Genomic DNA, 23,912 nt, shown 5'->3' on the forward strand with positions numbered 1-23,912 from the left:
TGAACGACCTTCATGAATGGCACAGACTCTCGCAGTTGACCCTGAACGTAAATGAATGAAACATATTGCGCATACATAGGAAAAGGAAGCCACTACTGTACAGCTACACTGCTGATGACAAACAGGTGGGGACAGCGTCTGCCGTAAAATATGTAGCAGTAACTGTCCAGAGCGACATTAAGTGGGATGACCATACAAAACAGATAGTGGGAAAAACAGACACCAGACTCGATTAATCGGAAGAATCTTAAGGAAATGTGACTCATGCACGAAAGAAGTGGCTTATAAGGCGCTTGTTCGCCCGATTCTTGAGTATTGTTCATCTATCTGGGATCCCTGTCAGGTAGGACTGACAGAGGAGATAAGAGAAAACCCAACGAAGAGCAGCGCGTTTCGTCACGGGACCGTTCAGATGGCGAGAGAGCGTTGCCGAGATTCTAAACAAACTCCACTGGCAGACGTTACAAGAGAGGCGTTGTGCATCACAGAGAGAGTTACAACTGAAATTTCGAGACAGCACATTTCAGGAGGATTCGGACAACGTATTACTTCCCCCTAAATACAGCTCGCGTATTGATCACACAGTGGCTGACCGACAATCATTCTTCCCACGCAGTATTCGCGAGTGGAAAAGGGTTGGAGGGATCAGACAGTGGTACTGAAAGGAGCCTCCGCCACACACAGTCACGTGGCTTGCGGAGTATGATGTAGGTGTACACAAAGAGCGGTAGAACGAATGGCGACGTGTTTGTTACGCACACTGGGGAGCTCTATGACGGTGTCCACAAAAGTGAACTGTGCAGGTCACGAACACGAACGAACGTTATCTGTCTCCCGAAAGCTTAGTCACGACTTTTGAGGACTGAGTATCGAGTAAAGCAGCTAGGGATGAACTTCGTGCCAGTACGCGACTGATAGGGGAGGGAATGGTGCTTCCGCGTCCACAGCGACGCCGCCAGACTGAGAGGAAGAAGTTTGGCGCAGCGAGGCAAGTCGACCATACCGCTCAGCGTCGGCACATCAAAGGAAACCTTCGTTCGTGCGGCACTGTGTTCCGAGGGCGCTTCTCGCTCCCCGTTGTTACAGATGCGCGCGCGTGCACATACTGCAACACTGCCGCTCACCTCCGGCAGGAGTGTGGGAACACACATCTACATCTATACTCTGGAAACCTCCGTGAGGTGTATGGCAGAGGGTACGTCCCAAATTACCAGGTATTAGGGTTTCCATTCATGTATGGAGCGCGGGAAGAATGATCGTTTCAATGCCTCTCTATGTGCAGTAACTATTCTCATCTTATCCTGGCACTGACATCGTAATTCTGTTAGAGACGGTAAAGGACCTGGCAGAGCAGCTGAACGGAGTGGACAGTGTCCTGAAAGGAGGATATAGGATGAACATCAAGAAAAGCAAAACGAGAATAATGGAATGTAGTGGAATTAAATTGGGTGATGCTGAGGGAATTAGATTAGGAAATGAGACGCTTAAATGTTCAAATGTGTGTGAAATCTTATGGGACTTAACTACTAAGGTCATCAATCCCTAAGCTTACACACTATTTAACCTAAATTATCCTAAGGACAAAACACACACACCCATGCCCGAGGGAGGACTCGAACCTCCGCCGGGACCAGCCGCACAGTCCATGACTGCAGCGCCCAATACCGCTCCGCTAATCCCACGCGGCTAAGTCGCTTAAAGTAGTAGATGAATTTTCCTATTTGGGGAGCAAAATAACTCATGATGGTCGAAGTAGAGAGGATATACAATGTACACTGGCAATGGCAAGCAAAGCGTTTTGAAGAAGAGAAATTTGTTAACATCGAGTATAGATTTAAGTGTGAGGAAGTCGTTTCTGAAAGACTATGGAGTGCAGCCATGCATAGAAGTGAAGCGTGGACGATAAATACTTTACACAAGAATAGAATGGAAGCTTTCGAATGTGGTGCAACAGAAAAATGCTGAAGATTAGATCACATAACTAATGAGGAAGTATTGAATAGCATCGGGGAGAAGAGACATTTGTGGCACAACTTGACTAGAAGAAGGGATCGGCTGGTAGGACATGTTCTGAGGCATCAAGGGATCACCAATAGGATCATCAATAGGTTTAAGTAGTTCAAAGTCTACGGGACTGATGACCTCAGATGTTAAGTCCCATAGTGCTTAAAGCCATTTTGAACTGAAAAAGGAAAGGGGGGCAGGAGGAATTAACAGTGGCAGACGGAGTATCCTCGGCGACACGCCGTGAGGTGGTTTGGGCAGCGTCGACTTCCTGACAAGCAGTAAGTTATTTTTGTTACTTTCTCGTCGCAGTACTCCGTACGCTGGGGTGCGACTGAGCACATAGCAGTGCTGGCAGGCAGCTCGCCGTGTGACGTAGTCTGCCTAGAGACGCGTGGCGATAAGCGTACGAGCTGTGACGTAAGGACGGGTCGATGCGCGCAATTGGTCGACACGGCTAAGGTCGACCCCGAAATACGCGCACCGCAGCATGCCGCTGACCTCGCCTACTCCACTACTCGAAGAGGGACTCGACCGCCGGGTGAGTCGATCGTCCACAACTTTACCTGCTCCTCCACCGCAACCCTCCCACGTGGGGTCACGTTTCCTCGTTCCCCTACCCAAAACGACTCTGCGCTCCACTGCCAGCACCGAAAGATGTTCAGAATCATATCAGAGGGGGACTGTGGTGTCCCAGAGTAAGTACCGATCAATAATGAACGTCGGTTTCGGAAGCTGTAGTTCCCCCGATACGGCGCATTACGACAGAGTAGATGAATACCTTATAATAAGAAGAGTCCCTTCTGATGCAACTGCAGATACGCATCAAGTGCTCCACTTGCCGTCGTTCGTCTGATCGCAGGCTTCATCATAGATGCGATCGCAAGAGCCAGCCGTGTTCCGAATGGACTGACAACCATTCAGAAGGCGTTCATCGACGCTACTAAGCCGGCCGGAGTGGCCGTGCGGTTCTAGGCGCTACAGCAAGGATCCGAGCGACCGCTACGGTCGCAGGTTCGAATCCTGCCTCGGGCATAGATGTGTGTGATGTCCTTAGGTTAGTTAGGTTTAATTAGTTCTAAGTTCTAGGCGACTGATGACCTCAGAAGTTAAGTCCCGTAGTGCTCAGAGCCATTTGAACCATTTTGACGCTGCTAACAGTACTGGAATACACCAAAGCTTCTGATTATCGCCACACACAAAAAATCCAACTTTTTTAAGTCCCGAGAGGCCGCGGTACTGGCGAGCACTTGTGTGAAAAGCTGTTTACCAGTAAGTAGGTATCAGGAATGACCATAACATCGAACGAGGGCAGTTTACCACTTTGTAATCTACGCCTGACTTGCGGTGTTTAGAAATAAACGTAACGTTAGCTATTAAGGCTGGTGTGATAAGTGCACTTTGCACTTTGGTATACGTCGTATCGGGGAAAGCATTGGTTCTTGTTGCTCTGTGATATACTCGCCAATTTCGTTTGTACGTATAAGAGTCAAACGCCTTTTGGAATTGGAGGCAGACCAACCAATTGATGCAGGATTAATAAACTTGCCAGGAACCATGATGTGGTTAGCCATCTCGGGATTCCCCTGGTCATTCCGAACCGGAAGCCGGTGTTGCTGAGGGAATTAGATTAGGAAATGAGACGCTTAAATGTTCAAATGTGTGTGAAATCTTATGGGACTTAACTACTAAGGTCATCAGTCCCTAAGCTTACACACTATTTAACCTAAATTATCGTAAGGACAAAACACACACACCCATGCCCGAGGGAGGATTCGAACCTCCACCGGGACCAGCCACACAGTCCATGACTACAGCGCCCAAGACCGCTCCATGTCTGAGGCAGGTTTCGAACCTGCGACCGTCGCGGTCGCTCGGCTCCTTGCTGTAGCTCCTAGAACCGCACGGCCACTCTGGCCGGCTTAGTAGCGTCGATGAACGCCTTCTGAATGGTTGTCAGTCCATTCGGAACACGGCTGGCTCTTGCGATCGCATCTATGATGTAGCCTGCGATCAGAAGAACGACGGCAAGTGCAGCACTTGATGCGTATCTGCAGTTGGATCAGAACGGACTCTTCTTGTTATAAGGTATTCATCTACTCTGTCGTAATACGCCGTATCGGGGAAACTACAGCTTTCGAAACCTACGTTCATTAGGATTATTTGCTCGTTTCGTAGTAGAGATTGAGCCCTTTTACTTTGCAACTGTAATAGTCAGAAGACCCATCTGATGAATAAAAGTAGCCGCATACCCCTGCAGAATGCGGGATTAACCACTACATGTTACGAAGCTACATGCGGACGAATATTGACAAATTTCACATCGACGTTTATTGCATACGATAGATGGTTGATTGTATCGCCATGGCAACGCACGCGGCAACGGCTTGTACACAATATTATTCCTTACATCGATGGTTCCCAACCTTTTCTTAGACCATTACCCTCGAGTGCAATCAGACGTTACCTAGTACCCCTGCTCCCTCCCCCACGCCGCGCGGGGTAACAGGACAGTCTCAGGCGCATTGTCACGATTCGCGCGGCTCCCCCCCCCCCTCTCCCGTCGGAGATTCGAGTCCTCCCTCGGGCATGGGTGCGTGCGTTGTGCTTCGCGTAAGTTAGATTAAGTAGTGTGTAAGCTTAGGGACCGACGACCTTGCTCCCACAGGATCTTACCACTAATTTCCAGGTTCCCTCCCCCACTTTAGCACCTAATTAAACTGTAAAATGAAAGACTTTTATTGGAACATTTATTATTTTTAAATTGATGAAAGATGAATGGTATTTAGTTTGCGTGTGCGTGTATGTGTTAGAATGCATGACGAAGGTATTCGTGGTGCACTGCAAGTGTTACTCACGGCTCCTTTTCAGATGAAAAGCTAACAATGCACACTGGGGGTAGACACTTGTTACAATACATACTCCCCTGCGTTACTCTTCTACACCGCGTCACTTAGTTGGTTTTCACACTGCAACCCCGTTTAAAATCAACCACATTAAAATGTGTGCGCTACACTTACTGTTCGTTTATCACTTGATGGCTGCACTCCTTACTTCTGAACTGGCTGAAGTTGGAAGACTTCAGGCTGTCTATGCTTTGGGTCTGCCCACAGCCAGTAGTAGTAATAATGTGGTTAGCACTATGGCATGTAGTTACTGCTGTGTTATGGTGTCATTAAGTAATTTATCTGTATCGGAGCGATAAATGAAGCAGTTTGTAGACTACTCCAGGTTCAAATGGCTCTGAGCACTATGTGACTTAACATCTGAGGTCATCAGTCCCCTAGAACTTCTAACTACTGAAACCTAACTAACCTAAGGACGTCACACACTTCCATGCCCGAGGCAGGATTGGAACCGGCGACCGTAGCGGTCGCGCGGTTCCAGACTGAAGCGCCTAGAACCGCTCGTCCACATCGGCCGGCACTACTCCAGGTATTATCTGCAACTTGGAGAAGGCATTTTCTTGAGATATTTAGCATTTGTTACGTATACGTCTCACTCTGATCTACTGGATACAGCACAATACATGTGCATATTGGGTGGGCTATGTGAGGAACCTTTAAAGTGCACGGCATTAATGCTACTAGTTGAGAAAAAGTAATTATTGATATATAATCAGTTTCAGAGTGTTACAAAATTGTGATAAGTAATGAGCTTTTCAAAATAATTTAGTTTGGTGACTGAAACAGAACCGAATCGTTTAATTTTTGCTCTTCAGAAAATTCCGTTTTACCCCTCAGGGATAATTACCCCCCAGGTTGGGAACCACTGACTTAAGTAGACTGGTCAGAATCGAACGGAACACTTTCGGTGTAAGAACATGGGCTTCGTTCCAGACCTCGACTTCCAAACGTGCAACCTTCTCTGGTTGCTTACCTCGACGAAGAATTGGTAGCCATTCCTCCACTGCCGTCCAGACACCTCACTGATAAAGTGTACCTCGGCAGAGTCGAAGCCGCCATGAAGGTAAAGTGATTTAAAAACTAACCTCCTGTATCAGGCGGCCGCACATGCCAAGCGGGCGATATGATGACGTCGTCTTATCTCGACAATCAGGTCAGGGCTATCCGAAGGACCTCTCCAAATTACACCGCTGACACTTTGTCTCATAGCTACAGCCAATCCTGAGTGCAGCTTACAGTTTTATTACTCTTTTCCGCTTCGCTTTGCCCTCAACACTGCACTGTGGATCACTGGATAGCGTGCCGCCTGCTCGGATGAGTAACATTTCTCGTTACACTATATCGATCGTGGTCTCCAGGTATGCCGTCATCGAAGCGAGCGGCTGCTCGATACGTGCGCGACGCCACAGGTGCAGAACTTTTCCTGCCCCGCAGCCGTCAGTTGCCTGTAATATTACACTGAAGAGCCAAACAAACTCATACACCTACACAATATCGTACAGGGCCCTGGAGAGCACGCAGAAGCGCCATGGACTCAACTAATTTCTGAAGTAGGGCTGGAGGGAATTCACCATGAATCCTGCAGGGCTGTCCGTAATTCCCGTAAGGATACGAGAGGGTCGAGATGTCTTCTGAACAGCACGTAGCAAGGCATCCCAAATATGTACAATAATGTTTCTGTCTGGGGAGTTCGGTGGCCAGCGGAGGTCTTTAAAACCAGAAGAGTGTTCCTGGAGCTACTCTGTAGCAATCCTGCATGTTTGGGGTGTCGCGTTGCCCTGCTGGAATTCCCCAAGTCCGTCGGAATGCACAATGGACACGAATGCATGCAGGCGATCAGACAGGATCCTTGCGCACGTGTCACTGGTCACAGTCGTATTTAGACGTGTTAGGGGTCCCATATCGCTCCAACTGCACACACCCCACATCTTTACAGAGTCTCCTCGAGCTTGAACAGTCCCCTGCTGACATGTACAGCCCATGGATTTATGAGGTTGTCTCCATAGCCATACACGTCCCTTTGCTCGATACAATTCGAAACTAGATTCATCCCGACCGGTCGCTGTGACGGTCGGTTCTACGCGCTTCATTCTGGAACGGCGCTGCTGTTACGGTCGCAGGTTCGAATGTGTGTGATGTCCTTCGGTTAATTAGATTTAAGTAGTTCTCAGGTCTAGGGGACTGATGGCCTCAGATGTTAAGTCCCATAGTGCTCAGAGCCATTTGAACCACTGCTGTTCCTCTAAAACAAATAGTACGTCTTTTGTGCATCCACACCACGACATATCACCATCAAACAATACGTATAAACCGACATTCATCTAAATCATTGCTCTGTGAAGCGTGTGAAGGGTGATAACACAGCTCTCTGCGAGCTACTATGGGCCGTATTTTAGACGCATTAGCTTTTGACAGAGTTGACCAGGCTACTCTCTACAATCCTGAAGACAGCAGGGATAAGGTAAGGTTATCTACTGCTCATACAGAAAAGAGGCTCCAGTTCTAAGAATTGACAAACGTGAAAGACAAGGAGTAACTGACAAGGAAGTGAGACAGGCTTGTAGCCTATCCCCGATGTTAGTCTGTACGTTGAACAAGCAGTAAACCAGGGAGAAATTTGGAAATGAGATTAAAGTTAAGAGGGAAGAAAAAGCAACTTCGAGTTTGGCTGATGGCGTAAATTGATGTTATAACATGAACATAAAGAAAAGAAAAGCAAGGGAAGTTGAATGTAGTCGCAATATATCAGGCGAGACTGAGGGAATTAGATTAGGAAATGAGACACTAAAATAAATAGAAGAATTCCGCTATTTGCGCAGCAAGTGCAGAGTGGCCACGGCAGAAAAGCATTTCCGAAGATTAGAAATTTATTTAACATTGAATTTATATTAAAGTGTTTGCAAGTCTTCCCTGAAGTTATTTGTACGGAGTGTAGCGTTGTACGGGTGCGAAACGTGGATGATGAAACAGTTCAGACAATAAGGGAATAGCAGCATCTGAAATCTGGTGATATAAAAGAATGCCGAAGAGCTGTTGGTTATGTTGCGCAGCTAATGGCGTGGTGGAGAATGGAACTGCGGAGAAACGAAGTTTCTGGCTTAACTTGATGTGGTCGGTTTGAAAAATCTAAGAACAGGACGATGTTAATTATAGGGCTTGCATGCAGTCATGATCATTTGTATCTAGGTCGTCACACAGTGATGAGTCAGACTGACAGAATACAAGTACACGATTTGTACATAGTGGAATGGTCAAACTAATAAATTCTCTCCCTCCGAACAGGCCTCGGAAGGTTCAACGGCACCGACCGGCCGCCGTGTCATCCTCAAGACACAATTGCCTCACAAGGGCCGAGTGGACCTCCGCCAACAGCGCTCGGCAGACGGGGCGGTCACCCATACAAGTGCTAGCCACGCCCGAGAGCGCTTAACTTCGGTGATCTGATAGAAACCAGTGTAACTTGTTCGACAAACACTAGTAGCTTTAATAAAGTGCAATACAGCTATTGTACCAAATCATGATTTACAAAAACCTGTAGTTCATCGCCTCCTAAGATAACAGCGGAGAAATCCTGATACATCAACGGAGCCTGGTACAAAAGAAGTGGGAAACAATACGTACATCATTGATCGTAACTGATCGACATCAGACTAGCTACATTTCTTTTTCGCTGCGCGGGTGTCATTATTGATTGAATTCAAGAGCTGTAAACTCAAGTTGGTAGTTTGACACAATACAGTAAGTACAGTTAGAAGCTGTGTACATGCACAGAGGCAGATTTAACTCACAGCGCGCAAATTACTCGGAGTATATTCATCCAATCTTTGAGAAAGACGGTGCTCTGCGACTTCCCACCAACTTTACAGATGGTTTCAAACCTCTTCGAAATTATTACTCACTGACACCAACAATATAATGGTGAGAGGAACCCTGTTTATCGCTTATTATAGTTTAGTTTCAGGTATGTCGTTTTAATTTACTACTTCTTCGCTGCTAACTCAACTCGCAACATATTTCGCTGACAGTATTCACACATAACACTGAACGTACCTGCAAACTTGTATCATTCTACAGGAGTTCGATTCTTTAAGGAACTGTTTGTAATTACGGTTGTTACTACATTATAGTTGATACATTAAAGTCTTACTGTTACGTAAGAAACAACTTCTTAAGGCGCAAGGTTTAACCTTAAGCAGCCGTTTGCTTCTGCGATACGATACAGAGGCAGTAGGCAACACTATAAGCGAAAAATACGCGTAAAAAAAAAAGTGAAAGTGAAATGTCTAAATGAAACGTGCTTGAGAAAGCCGAAAATCGGACATACTGGTGTAAACAGGACAACTAGGTGCAATTCCAGAGCGACACTCGTATATACTGTATAACGCAAATAAAACAAATTTAACCTTTAGTATATATAAATCTAAATATGAACGCATCATCGAAAGACGAGCGTCACGGAAATGTGAAAAACTTGAACAGACTCTTGAAGATACCTGCAAATTATCCCGCGACGGCCTATGGACGAAATTTGGTTTCTTAAATTCCCCTTACTGTAAAAACCGAATGTCTTTCTGTTTACTCAACACGTTCCGAGACACAATTATCAGTTTTTGTGGGTCTCGGAATTTATTTCTGCAACTTCATTAATAGTGAAAGTAGGTTTCTACAGATCGCTTTGTTTTTATGTCGCGCCTGTAAGAGGAAGTGGAGAATACTGTATATAATTACAACAGAAAAAGATAAAACAGCAACAATCCACAATAAGACGGAAAAAATGACATGCGGTGAAACTATGAACTTTCAAAATTTATGTGGTTTCAGAAATAAATGAAGACTCGCGAAAGATAACAAACACATAGGTGTCAAAACATGTTTGAGTTAACAAAGAAAAAAAAAAAGAAAAAAAAATTGTGTTTTGCACAACGAGGAGTTTAAAAACCCAAAATTAATTCGCAAATATGGAAGAAACGTCAATAGGAGCTTCCAGCTTGAACACGATGATTACCGATGTACATTTCAGTAACCATTATTAAGATAGGAATCTTGACGTGTTCTTCAACCTGCCCTAGGGACCGTGAGGACAAAATCACGGGCAGTGCCATTTAAGAAGTCGTTTTTTTTTTTCCCCGCTCCACACGCAGTGGAATGGGAAGAAAATCCACACGCTAAGTACCCGCTGGCACGCAATTCATGGTGGTATGCCCAGTAAATATGGAGGTAGCAGATTCAAAACGTAATCTTAACTCAAGACTTTGACCTTTTTGCCTGCGTGGAATTTGCGCCGCGACTGCACAACTTTCGCGAGGTGTTACGTCATCCGCAGGAGCCTACGTAACACAATTTCCGCCCACGACTGCAATTTTCAGCCCGAGGGCGGGGAGGCAAGGGAAAAAGATGAGACGACAATTATCTGATGCACAGCGAAATGGGGGGGGGGGGGAGGGGGCGGTTGCGTAGCAGATCCACACAAGGACAAGGCTCTGCCGGCAGCCTTTAAACGTCCGTGACCTAGGACGAAATGCGCCGACATATGGTACGTTCCGCAGGACACGATGTGGGGCCGTCCGAGCCGAAAAGCCGCACAAAGAGCGTGTCGCAGCACGCGACCTAGACAGCAAAAAAAAAGTAAAATAAACCGAAGCCGCCGAAAGCAGCGCCAGTTGGCACACTTCTCGCCTCTATTGAGACACCTGACTGTCGCCACGGCGCTAGCGGCGGCGCACGGCTATTCCTGAGAGAAATAAAAATGGTCGCCCGACACGGCTACAACGCACAGCTGTTACACACCGTTCACGCATCAAACTAGTCAGCTGTAACATTACCTTGCCTGCTATTCGAACTGAATACGCAAAGAGCGACTAAGCAAAAATGTCGCTAAACGTGGCCAGACGAAACAGCTGTTACACGAGAATCGCGTATCAAACAATTCTGCGACGGTTTTCTTTGAAATACAGCAACACCGCAAGATATACTTCACTGACAGCTCCCTTTGTGCTCTCAAAGAAAACTGCGAACGTTGATCCCGAAACGAATTTTAACAGGGATATTCTCATGCATTGCTCTTCCTGATAGAAACGAACTTAAGGACGAAGCTGTTCGTGTATTAAACAAGTGCGTAACAATACTCTCTCGACTGTTATACGTGAGAGACATGAAATACAAAGCAGAAAAAGAAGTTGTTCAATACGGCTATAAGACACAGTTGTTATTCTACAGTAGATTCACGTATCAACGTCAGCGCCAAATTCTCTGAAACATACCAAAAATCCAATACATACATCACTACGTCATTAACGAAACTTGCATATCGCGAATAAGATTTGACCGTAGGGAGGAGAGGGAAGAGAGACGACAATATCTATCGCACAGGTATCAGGACAACTTAACGAAAAATAATGCGCTAATTTTGCTGACACGGTTTAAACACTTAGACGCACGGGATGCAGATAGTTTTTTACAAAACACACCGAATTCACGAGAACGTCAACAGCAGAAGAACGCACGCACAAAACTGGGCAGCAGTTACTAATCATACTTGTTAGGCGGAGCAAATATCTGTTTCCAGAGCACGATCATTACAACACACACACACACACACACACACACACACACACACAGTGTCACCTGCAGAAATACTAATAATGAGACTACAAAACCCAAATACTTAATAGTACACAAAATACGGTGCCACTTCTTTTACCTTCGGCGCCGTCGTAGAAGTCACCGCTGAAGAACATCAAAAACTTCACTTATCCCGGGGTACTCCAACACGTCCCCCGGGGTTGCGAAACACACACTCACACACTTTTTTTTTACTCTCGGATGTTTTTTTTACTATTTTGAATCTTCCTGTGCCACTTTCTTCGGACACTTATCTTTCTTCGGTTCTTTACACTGTGGTGCGCACAATACGTGTTTCCGCCTCGTCGGACAGTGATTTCGCGACGGCAGAAGCGGCTCGCGGAACCCGTCTGGTTTGTTAACGTGGCAGCCGCGTTGCTAGGTTATAAGATCGTCCACACGGCACACGTAAGCAGCACGCGAGCTAGCAGCCGGGCCGAGCCAGCGGCGCCGGGAGGGGAGCGGAGGCGTCCAATAGCGCGCGGCTACGAGCACGGGGGGAAGCGGAATTAAGCGCCGCTCGGCGCTAAGCTGCGGTCCCGGGACTCACCGCCTTCTAGCGTACCTGCGCCTCCCTTCCAGCAAACCTGTCTACTCACCACAAGAGCGTCCACGTGAGCCACGTAACACTCGGAAATAAACCTACTACTGCGCTTTTTTTTTGTTTTCCATTTGGGTTCTGCCGCAATTGTAAGCGTAATCGGCGAAATGATTTTCTGTTTAAACAAATCGGACACCGCCTTCTAAAAAACGAGCTGTCTTCCAAATCACAGAAGGAAGGCAGAATACGAAAACTGTCGGATATTCTTGAGCAGCATCGGCAACAATCACACTGGCGGAAGTTGCAGCAGCGGCCCGACCTCAATGGAAGTAATATTAAGCTGACAAAAAGTAAACGATGTCTAAGAACGTAAATTAAACATATACAATGATGGGCAGCACGAATGATGGTAGGTATGCTTGCCTTACGCAACTGCGTGTATCAACTCGTACGGAACGAAATGATTTGACATAAAGGGTCTAATGTGCCCCAGGCAAGAAGCAGATTTCGCTTTGTTGGGAGATATATGGAAAAGGGAACCTACATCGGAGACAGCTCACAAATCACTAGTACGTCCCATTTTAGAACGGTAGTTCGTAATTTCAAGTGTTGTTTTAGTACGAGTCGCGCAATTTCTTCGTCGCTGTGTTACTGAACATGTCTGAAAAGCTTCTGTACAGTGTTTGTTAGCTCTCGGCTGTCAAAAATGTTCCACGTGTTTTCACAGTACCGGCTATTATCTATTTTTTGTAATATTGGATCAGTGAATTTGCATTAATGTTTGCATAAGAAAAAGACGCAGCAAAGGTTTAGAAATGTTAAAAATACGGCTTTCGGTTAGTCTGCTACGCTTGACGCAAGTGTTTACGAGCGCTATAAGCGTCTCCGAGGCCAGCAAGACGTTGAAGATGAGCACCTTAGGAACCCCAGCACATCATCAAGACATAAAATCGTGGAAAAAACTGTAGGAAATGGTTGTGAAGTTCGCCGAATCACAATCAGAAAAGTCGCTGATGATGTTGGCATAACAACTGACGCATGTCCTGAAATTTTTTCGCATGTTTACGGTATGAAACGTGTGACAGCAAAACTGGTTCAAAAATTGTTGAGTTTCAAGCGAAACCATCTGCGAATGGGGGTTGCTCCGGAATCGCTGAGATCGAGTGAACAACGATGCATAATTAATGCACCGTGTGATATCATGCGTACGCAGACATTAAGCAGAAACTAAGGCTCTATTCTCCATGTAGATACCTTCTAGATCGCTAATGCTGCCTTCACACGGAGCTACTCATAAACGGAATTTCATCTTTTTATTTTTTACCGACCGTGTGACATACTTCTTGGGACGCATTTATACTTGCTTCGGCCTCATGCGGCCCGCGAGTTGGACAACCCTGGTTTAAATGGACGTGCTTTTGTGGTGACTTATTGGGGCCGCTGCTCTGTTATTTGGTGGCACGGTCGTGAGGTCATACTGTTGACTAGAGGGGGAAGTCAATAGAGATGATTTCATTTGTGAAGCTGGGAAAACATCCATCGATATGCAACATGGCCTGTGAAGAGTATTCGGGTAAACCGCAGAAAATTAAAGTTTTCACCGGACGTTGGAGGCAAACGTTCTTCACAGATGACGACAGATGGTGAGAGTCACTCACTCTCTTGACATCTCATATAACACTCAACTACTCAAAGAGTCTTCAAATCTGTATATGTCTTGCTCACGAACAAAACTGTGCAACACACAGCAAGTTTTTTTGTTTTATTTTTTGTAATACCTTCAGAAAATTCCAGAGATACATCAGAAGCCGACAAAAAAACATTAGAAGCTGAGCAAAAAAACTGCAGTCTAGCAAGAATGCCAAAAATACACTCAATATATCTTCTAGCCCTACAGAGACCATATCTGAAAACTCCTTGAAGAAAAAAAAAATTGTCTCCGTGTTAGGGCAGTAAGAAAGATGACATACCGAAACGTTGATCGCCAACGATTTTATGGGAAGTAATCAAAAACTTCATAAATCAGCCTGCTTTGAGGAAATTTAATTTCACTGGCAATTAATTTACGGTGAAACAATGAACCCTTGAACACAGACCAACGTGGCCATCTTCTATTTGGTCTATCGTCAATTTGCTTTGGTACGAATCACACATGGCCAGCAACTATACTGAGAAAACGTGGTCAGAATGCGACGTGTGTTCAAAAATGCCGGCCGCTGTGGCCGAGCGGTTCTAGGCGCTTCAGTCTGGAACCGCGCGACCACTACGGTCGCAAGTTCGAATCCTGCCTCGGGCATGGATGTATGTGATGTCCTTAGGTTAGTTAGGTTTAAGTAGTTCTAAGTTCTAGGGGACTGATGACCTCAGAAGTTAAGTCCCATAGTGCTCACAGCCATTTGAACCATTTTTTTCCTCACAGATTGTGAGCCGAATGTCTTTCTGGTCTTGATTTGTGGGTAGTGGGACGAAATTGGCTGCAACACGATGCATTCCATGTTGCTGTCTCAGGATTTCACGGCATGATCGAACCGAAATGTTAAATTCTTCTGCAGTCTCTCAGACAGTCAGTCTTCGATTGGCACGCACCATTTCGTTGACGTTCCTGATACGAGCGTCGTCGGTACACGTCGAAGGGCATCCTGATGGACGGTATTCCTTAACTTCCGTCCGGCCATTTTCAAACCGTGTGAACCATTCTCAACACCGAGTAGGCTTAAGCATCCATCAGCGCTGGCTTCCTGCATCATTTGGTGTGTCTCTGAAAAGGTTTTCCTGAGTTTCACCAAAATTTAATATAGACGCGTTCCTTCTCAAACTCTGCCATCTCGAAATTCGGAAACAGTGCGACACAAAGTTCTACTCAATGCAGCAGTGAACAATAACTAACAGACATACAAAAATGAAACTTGAGGCAGTTACACTTTAAACGCGGCCGTGTGCATGGATGTCTCCCGCATTTTGTTCCAACTGGCGTGAAATTACGGATGTTGTGGTATATTTCGAACAGACTTCGTGGAGTGTCCCACAGTCACTAGATGACACGACCGTTCTTCCTTCGATGAATGGCCTCTTCTTGATTTCGTTGTTCAGTAATACGAGGGCTACCCACAAAGTACATTACGTTTTCGTTTGTGTCCGTTAGGGGCGGGGCTAGCGCGCTCATCTTGGTGTCATGGCATTCCGCCGCTCAGTCGGCATCCTGCCGTGCTAGTGAGAGGTTCGTGCTGTACTCTGTTGAGTTACTGTGACGGTTTGAAATGTCAGCGTTAATTGAAAATGCCGCGAAGTGTGAAGTGCGTGCTGTAATAAGGTTTATGACTGCAAAAAACTGTACACCGATAGAAATCTATCGGCAGCTTTGTGAAGTGTATGGGAACAACATAATCACTGAAGGTGGAGTGCGTCAATGGGTCATAAAATTTAAAAATGGCCGAACTGACGTTCACGGCGAAGAGCGAAGTGGAAGACCCAGCATAGTGACTACCGAACATGTCGAAAAAGTCGATGCCGCGGTCCGTGAAAACCGTAATTTCACAGTAACAGAAGTCTCTACGAGTTTTCCACAAATTTCACGAAGTTTGTTGCACGAAATCATTAGCGAAAAGCTTGATGACCACAAGTTTTGTGCAAGATCGATACCAAAAATCTTGACAGAGATTCACAAAAATCAGCGAGTGGCTGCAGCGTTAACGTATTTGGACGCTTACGAGAAAGATGGCCACTCATTACTCGATCGCATCGTTACTGGTGACGAAACATGGGTTAAGCGTGTGAACTGCGAGACAAAATTGCAGTCAATGCAGTGGGGGCACACAAATTCCCCCCCAAAACCCAAGAAATGCATGCAGAGAATGTCGGCAAGGAAGGTGATAGCGACTGTCTTTTGGGACAGAAAAGATGTGATTCTTGTGGATTTCCTGGAAAGAGGCACTACAATAAACCCTCAAAGGTATTGCCAAACTCTGCACAACCTCAGGAGAGCAATACAAAACAAGCGCAGGGCAAAGTTGGGCTCAAAGATCTTGCCGATTGACGACAACGCCCGGGCCCACACGGCAAATGCCACTCGTGAAGTTGTCGAATCTTTTAAGTGGGAGTTGTTTCCTCATCCGCCGTACAGTCCCGACCTGGCACCGAGCGACTTCCACTTATTCCCAGCAATGAAGAAGTGGTTGGCTGTGCAGTGTTTTGATGACGACGGACAGCTTCAAGAAGAGCTAACCACGTGGCTGAAGGCGCAGGCGGCCGAATTTCGCGACGAAGGAATTTCCGAGCTCGTCCATCGCTACGATAAGTGCCTTAATTTAAATGGCAACTATGTAGAAAAGTAGTATTTAAGTGTGGCTTTCATCTGTATATAATAAAAAAAAATTTCCAATACTTTATTTATTTTTAATTCCAAAACGTAATGTGCTTTGTGGATAGCCCTCGTAGAAGTGGAAAGACTAGGATCCTAGTCGCCAGACTCCACAAAGGACCGAAACTCGGGGGCGCCGCAGCTGCGGCAGATCAAAGCGGCGACGAAGGGGGCGTTGTCTGCAGGCGAGCCGTGTGTAGGCTGAGTGCGCTGCGCAGCGGAGAAGAGCTTCCCACCGTGTCCCGTGTGGAGCGGCCCTAACACTGTAGCAAGCTCGACAAGTGCGCTCAAATGCGAAGGTTATGCCCAATGCTTTTTTTTCTTCCATTTTAACGGTATAGCGCTGCACGAGTTTGACAGACAGTTACAGGTCCACGGCGTCTGCGTGAACCAATCCGGTAGGAGCGCTCGGATTTGTGGTGAAACACTTCACGGGTTTTGCATCGCGACAACGCCCCTGCCCACACTTCGTTAACTGATCGTGAATTTTTCACCAAAAAGAACGCTGTAATGATGCCCTAGCATCCATTTTAGTCAGAAATAACACGCAGTGATTTTTTTTCTCTTCTCAAATAATACAGAAAAAAAACTCAAAGTAAACGTCGTTTTAACATGAGAACGGTCGGTTTATGACCTAAGTGACACAAGCAGCCGGCTGTCATAGCTGTACACACTGTGTGTCACAATATATAAAGAATCATCGCATTTAAAAAACAAACCATAGCTATTATGTTATTAGAGATATGTGCGTGAACTACGTACTGTTGAAAAGAGTATACTCTCGAGTTTTACGTGTCACACTGGCATCTGGAAATGCGGGAATTTTTAAATCAAAGGATTACTGAATGATGGATCGGTCGCACTGGACCAAATGATTCAGCTTTACTTTACTGGCCTGCGAAGTCACCGGACCTGACTGTATGTGATTATTAATTGTGCAGGTTTATTAATCGCTCCGTTGCCAACAACAATGAATGAAGTGAGACACCGCATAACAGCAGCTGTGGAAGCTGTAACTCAAAACATGTTCCCTGCAGTGTGGGAACAATTTGAATACCGCACTGACATATGCCGTGGACCCGAAGCGGGACATATTGAACACCTATGAAAAGATATGGGAAAAAAAACTTTTTTAGTTTCCCTTTCGTCAAAAAACAAAATTCATTGTTTATTAGTTTCAGAAATAGAGACGTGCCAAATCGGATTAAAAATGGTTCAAATGGCTCTGAGCACTATGGGACTTAACATCTTAGGTCATCAGTCCCCTAGAACGTAGAACTACTTAAACCTAACTAACCTAAAGACATCACACACATCCATGCCCGAGGCAGGATTCGAACCTGCGACCGTAGCAGTCCCGCGGTTCCGGATTGCAGCGCCTAGAACCGCACGGCCACCGAGGCCGGCTCAAATCGGATTATTCTTCTTGATATACCATGTACTAGTAGCAAAGATTGACACTGCTGAAAGTGTTCGACAAAAAGGGGGAAATGATAAATCAGTCGAGTTCAAAATATTTCCGAACCAGATCTCAAGATATGAGTAACAACATGTCGGTGAAAGAGCTAATAACTATTCCAGATAAGAGTTCCACAAATATTTCGGGAAATGGGAAAAGCAATGGCATTAGTTTCTAATATCGAATGAGAGCAAACAAAGACGTCTAAATAAAAAAAATTCTAGATATCTGTTGAAGACGCCTGGTAATGCGGAAGTGTGTGGGATTCGCACTCCATAGGAGTAACGAGGGAAAGTGAAATGCAGAAAGAAAGGCAGCAGAAATGGTGACAGTTTTTTTTTTTCTTTTGACTGACGAGAGAGCGCAACGGGTATCCTGAAAAACCTGAACTGGTAGAGGCTCCAAGATAGACGCCAATTATGCCGTGAAAGCCTACTTATTCAGTACCAAGAACCGGTATTAAGTGAAAAATCTAGAAGCACCAAAAAGCCCCTGCCGCCATCCTTTAAAGAATCGGACTCTCCCACTTATAAAATCTGCTACGGTACATCTATATCTACATCTACATTTATACTCCGCAAGCCGCCCAACGGTGTGTGGCGGAGGGCACTTTACGTGCCACTGTCATTACCTCCCTTTTCTGTTCCAGTCGCGTATGGTTCGCGGGAAGAACGACTGTCTGAAAGCCTCCGTGCGCGCTCGAATCTCTCTAATTTTACATTTGTACAAAGTCGGTTCACAACGATTAAATGTGCAAGGCGCTAAACTATTTAGAAATACTAACAACAATTCTGTTACAAATGATACGTACTGTAAACTTACAAATTCATTAATAGTGTCTGCCTTTTTCTTTAGTGTATCTCTCGTATTACAGGTTTCATATCGATACTGTCCGTCGTGTCCTTTTCTGGACATCCGAGCATTCTTCACGTGTTTGTACGTTCGCCGTCTTCTAATGGCGTCCATCATCCCAATTCTCTCGCCACCTCTTCCTCTCGTTGCATCCACTTTCCACTTTAGTGTTGTACACTGATATGATTTTTCTGATACATTTAGTGGTATATGTAGATGCTGCCGGAACAACGTGTTGCGAATGCATTAGTAAAAATACATCAAAACTTCGAGCATGATGCTGCAGTTCTACTGCATCAACAGGGAGAACATAGTAAGCGATAAACGTTTTATCCTTTTGTGATTTTTTTGGAGGCATGTCACTTAGAAAAAGTTTCGTAAATGTTTTAAATTATGTGTAAAGTTTGTTGCAAGTCGCCTCAAACAAGGGGACCTCCCCACAGCACCCTCCTCAGATTGAGTTATAAGTTGGCACAGTGGATAGGCCTTGAAAAACTGAACGCAGATCAATCGAGAAAACAGGAAGAAGTTGTGGGGAACTATGAAAAAAATAAGCAAAATATACAAACTGAGTAGTCCATGCCCAAGATAGGCAACATGAAGGACACTGTGAGCACAGGAGCGCCATGGTCCCGTGGTTAGCGTGAGCAGCTGCGGAACGAGAGGTCCTTGGTTCAAGTCTTCCCTCGAGTGAAAAGTTTAACTTTCTATTTTCAGACAATTATTATCTGTCCGTCCGTCCGTCCGATGCGAGGTAACTGCGCCGTCGTATGGGGAGACGCTACACCTAAACAAACATCGAAACACACGACGTCAGTCGACTACAGCGCACGGGAGAGAGAGTATTCCTGCTAACGAGGCTCCCTGGCTGGCAGTAGACTGTTCACTACTTTGGACGAGAGTGCATTAAATACGTGAGATGTATTCCGTGGGCAATATGACTCCAGCAAATGTAGCTCGCGACTTCAATAACAAGGTCAATGAATATTTTCCGAACTGTAAGGAATCGGAAAGTTCCTTAAGGGATCGAACGATTGTCGAACAAGGTAGAAGAATCTTTTTACCCATTCGCCAAGTGTACAAGTTAGGTGGGTCGACAACATATTCCTGTCATGTGACGCACATGCCGTCACCAGTGTCGTATAGAATATATCAGACGTGTTTTCCTGTGGAGGAATCGGTTGACCTATGACCTTGCGATCAAATGTTTTCGGTTCCTATTGGAGAGGCACGTCCTTTCGTCTACTAATCGCACGGTTTTGCGGTGCGGTCGCAAAACACAGACACTAAACTTATTACAGTGAACAGAGACGTCAATGAACGATCGCACGGATCATAGCTTTGCGAAAATAAAGAAAGAAAACTTTTCACTCGAGGGAAGACTTGAACCAAGGGCTTTTCGTTCCGCAGCTGCTCACGCCAACCACGGGACCACGGCGCTCCTGAGCTCACACTATTCTTGATGTTGCCTATCTTGCTCATGGACTACTCAGTTTGTATATTTTGCTTAGTTCCACACAACTTCTTCCTGTTTTCTCGATTGATCTGTGTTCAGTTTTTCAAGACCTACCCACTGTGCCAAGTTACCACTCAATCTGAGGGGGGTGCGATGGGGAGGTTCCCTTGTAAGTGCTGTCATAGCCCGCTCTTACGCACGGCTTTCCGAGCGGGAAGGAGCGCCTGGTCCCCGGCACGAATCCGCCCGGCGCATTTGTGTCGAGGTTCAAATGGCTCTGAGCACTATGGGACTCAACTGCTGAGGTCATTAGTCCCCTAGAACTTAGAACTAGTTAAACCTAACTAACCTAAGGACATCACAAACATCCATGCCCGAGGCAGGATTCGAACCTGCGACCGTAGCGGTCTTGCGGTTCCAGACTGCAGCGCCTTTAACCGCACGGCCACTTCGGCCGGCCATTTGTGTCGAGGTTCGGTGAACCGGACAGTCTGTGCATGGTTTTTAGGCGGTTTCCCACCTGCCTCGGCGAATGCGGGCTGGTTCCGCTTATTCCGCCTCAGCTACACTATGTCGGATGCGCAAAGAAGTTCTACTAGTACGCGTAGAGCACTATTACTCTACCATGCAAACACAGAAGCTACACTCGTCTGGTGTGAGACGTTCCCTGCGGGGTCCACCGGGGGCCGAACCGCACAGTAACCCTGGGTTCGGTGTGGGGCGACGGAGGCGTGAAGTGGACTGCGGTAGTCGTCGTGGGGTTGTGGACCACTGCGGCTGCGGCGGGGACAGAGCCCCTCCGTCGTTTCTAGGTCCCCGGTTAACATACAAGTGCTGTCATTCGCGAATACTGGATGAATACAGTGTGGGTAATTTATGCTCCTTGAGTTACGCCGCCACAGGATACACAAAGAGATTTTCGAACTGTCGTACTTGTCTTTGTGTATCAAATCTTGGACATAACATTACTCCTCTATATGAGCAGATTATGACAGCACTTTGGAATCTTTAAAATCGGGCAATAATTACGAGAAATATTAAAAAGTGCTGCCCCTGGAACCCGTTAGAAAGGCGAGCTGCGAGCGGCGCATCGCAACGCTTTTGTAACGTTGGGTGCCGGTGCTCCTGGGTATCGCTCAAGTAAGAAGCGCTAACACAAGGTGAGGCTAATCACGGCGCATGCTGAGACATTTGTGGAGCTGGTTTCCCAAAGGTTCCACATCCAAAAAATGACTTAGACGTGGCAGCCCTTAACTAACAGCTTGCCGGTTCTAACAAGTAAATACGAGGGTTGGAACTTTAATAGTGGCTACGACTTGTTTACAGCTCATACAGAACAGATACGTGTTTCAAACCTTTACTGACCGTCAAAGTAGTCACCAGCATTGTGTATAACCCGTTGCCAGCGATGTGGAAGTCGTAGGATACTCTTAGCAGTGCCAGTTGTGTTGACAGTTCGAGCGGCGCGGTCTATTGGCAGCCGAAATTGTATCAGTTCTGAAGCGAATGCCGTGAAGTGTTTCCTTCAGTTTAGAAATGGAGTTGAACTCGAGAGGACTTAAGTCAGGGGAGTGCAGTAGGTGGTATAGCACTTAGCAGCCCCATCAGTCAAACAAATCACTAACAGCTTGCACTGTACGTGCTTGAGCATTGTCCTGCAAAATGATGGTCAGGTCCTGCAGGAAGTGTCATCACTTCTGTTTCTACGCTGTTCATTTTTGGAACACAACCTACGACCAGCTTAGAAGCGATGACACTTTCTCCAGGACCTGACCATCATTTTGCAGGACAATGCTCAAGCACGTACAGTGCAAGCTGTTACTGATTTGTTTGACTGATGGGGCTGCTAAGTGCTGTACCACCTACTGCACTCCCCTCGCTTAAGCCCTCGTGAGTTCAACTCGATTTATAAACTGAAGGACACACTTCACGGCATTCGCTTCAGAACTGCCTACAAATTTGTCAGGCAATAGACCGCGCCGCTCGAACTGTCAACACAACTGGCACTGCTAAGAGTATGCTACTACTCCCACATAGCTGGTAACGGGTTATACACAATGTTGTTGACTACTTTCAAGGTCAGTAAAACTTTGGAACACGTATCTATTTTGTACGAGCTGTAAATATACAGTTGCCACTATTAAAGTTCCAACCATCGTAGTTTCTTGCAAAAAGTACCGAACTCTTATATAGAGGTCGTCATATCCATCATTTTACACCAAGGCCCTTTGATCATTGAAATAATGAAAACTGTATCAGTTCCTTAGTTTTTGATGCTTAGCACAACGCGTTTCGTGAATTTATTCTCATTCTCATTGTTTACATGAATATGTTTGGTGATGTTTGCATGTGTGATTTTCTGCCTATCTTGCGTCATTTTAAGTTATTAGACCGCAATCGGGAAATGGAACAAAATGAATCTTCGAGAGTTTTTTAAACGCTAGTATTACAAATGGTATTTTTCATTGACTACTTAAGCCGGCCGGAGTGGCCGAGCGGTCCTAGGGACTACAGTCTAGAACCGCGCGACCGTTACGGTCGCAGGTTCGAATCCTGCCTCGGGCATGGGATGTCCTTAGGTTAGTTAAGTTTAAGTAGTTCTAAGTTCTAGGGGACTGATGACCTCAGAAGTTAAGTCCCATAGTGCTCAGAGCCATTTGAACCATTTTTGAACTTCATTCTGTGAAAATAGGAGTTTGAGTTGAAATTTCTAGACTTCGGATAGGGGGGGCCCATATTTTTCAACGAAATAAACGCACAACTATAGTGCAGTGATGTTCTGTTCCCATTCATAGGAGAACTTGTGTTAAGTGAAATACTGAACGGTTGTTTTCAAGAAGACGGTGGAACCGCGCATACAGCTCGCGTTTCAATGTCACTGCTTGCTCATGTTTTTGGCAATCCCATAATTTCACAGGAACTTTGGCCTCCACGATCGCCTGACCTAACACCACCTGACTTTTTCTTCTGGGGTGGAGCGAGAGCGACTGTCTATAAAAACCGTCCATCGATGAACTGAAAACTGCAATATCCATTTTCACTGCTTCGGTTAAAGAAGAAATGTTACACCTCGTATTTGGAAACGTGATTAGACGAATTGAATTGTGTATTCAACAACAGAGGGGACACCTTCAACATTTAATGTGAACATTTGTAAGTAAAAATGAAAATTCAATAAATTAATAACTTGTATTTCACTGTATTTCGGTATATTCACTGCGTCATACGACACGCGCGGCCAACACGCATGCGGCACTGCGGAGAGACTTTTTGAACATCCCGTATCAGTAATGGTTCAAATGGCTCTGAGCATTGTGGAACTTAACTGCCGAGGTCATCATCAGCCCCCTAGAACTTAGGACTACTTAAACCTAACTAACCTAAGGACATCACACATATCCATGCCCGAGGCAGGATTCGAACCTGCGACCGTAGCGGCAGCGCGGTTCCAGACTGTAGCGCCTAGAACCGTTCGGCCACTGCGCCCGGCTATCAGTAATGCGAGTTATTAGTTCCTGAAGTACAATTTGGACACTCTTAAAATAATTTTTATGAGAAAAAGTACTAAATCCAAAATTAAATTTCCACTAATTCCACAATAATAATAATGAGGAACACCTTAAATTTTTATACAAGACTTATGGGTGAGGCCCAGACAAAGTGTACATCCACTGTGGTTTGCATATGAGAACCATTATGGCTACAGAGAATTTTCG

At 45.7% G+C, this 23,912-nt stretch overlaps 1 protein-coding gene across 11 annotated transcripts in view; it reads right to left on the reverse strand.

Moving 5' to 3' along the window:
- Positions 1-23,912, reverse strand: part of LOC126426744 (eukaryotic translation initiation factor 4 gamma 1-like) — a 656,907-nt gene that overhangs the window by 517,273 nt on the left and 115,722 nt on the right. For 2 of the 11 annotated variants that reach the window (XM_050088728.1, XM_050088724.1), the window contains exon 1: positions 11,611-11,900. The exons of the other annotated variants lie outside the window; for them this stretch is intronic. In XM_050088728.1, coding sequence (XP_049944685.1) covers positions 11,611-11,647 — 37 coding nt within the window. In that variant the 5' untranslated portion in view covers positions 11,648-11,900. Of the gene's footprint in view, positions 1-11,610; positions 11,901-23,912 lie in introns of those variants that run through there. 11 annotated transcript variants of the gene reach the window in all.

Source organism: Schistocerca serialis, chromosome 11 (genome assembly GCF_023864345.2).
Source record: "Schistocerca serialis cubense isolate TAMUIC-IGC-003099 chromosome 11, iqSchSeri2.2, whole genome shotgun sequence".
Classification (NCBI taxonomy): Eukaryota; Metazoa; Arthropoda; class Insecta; order Orthoptera; family Acrididae; genus Schistocerca; species Schistocerca serialis.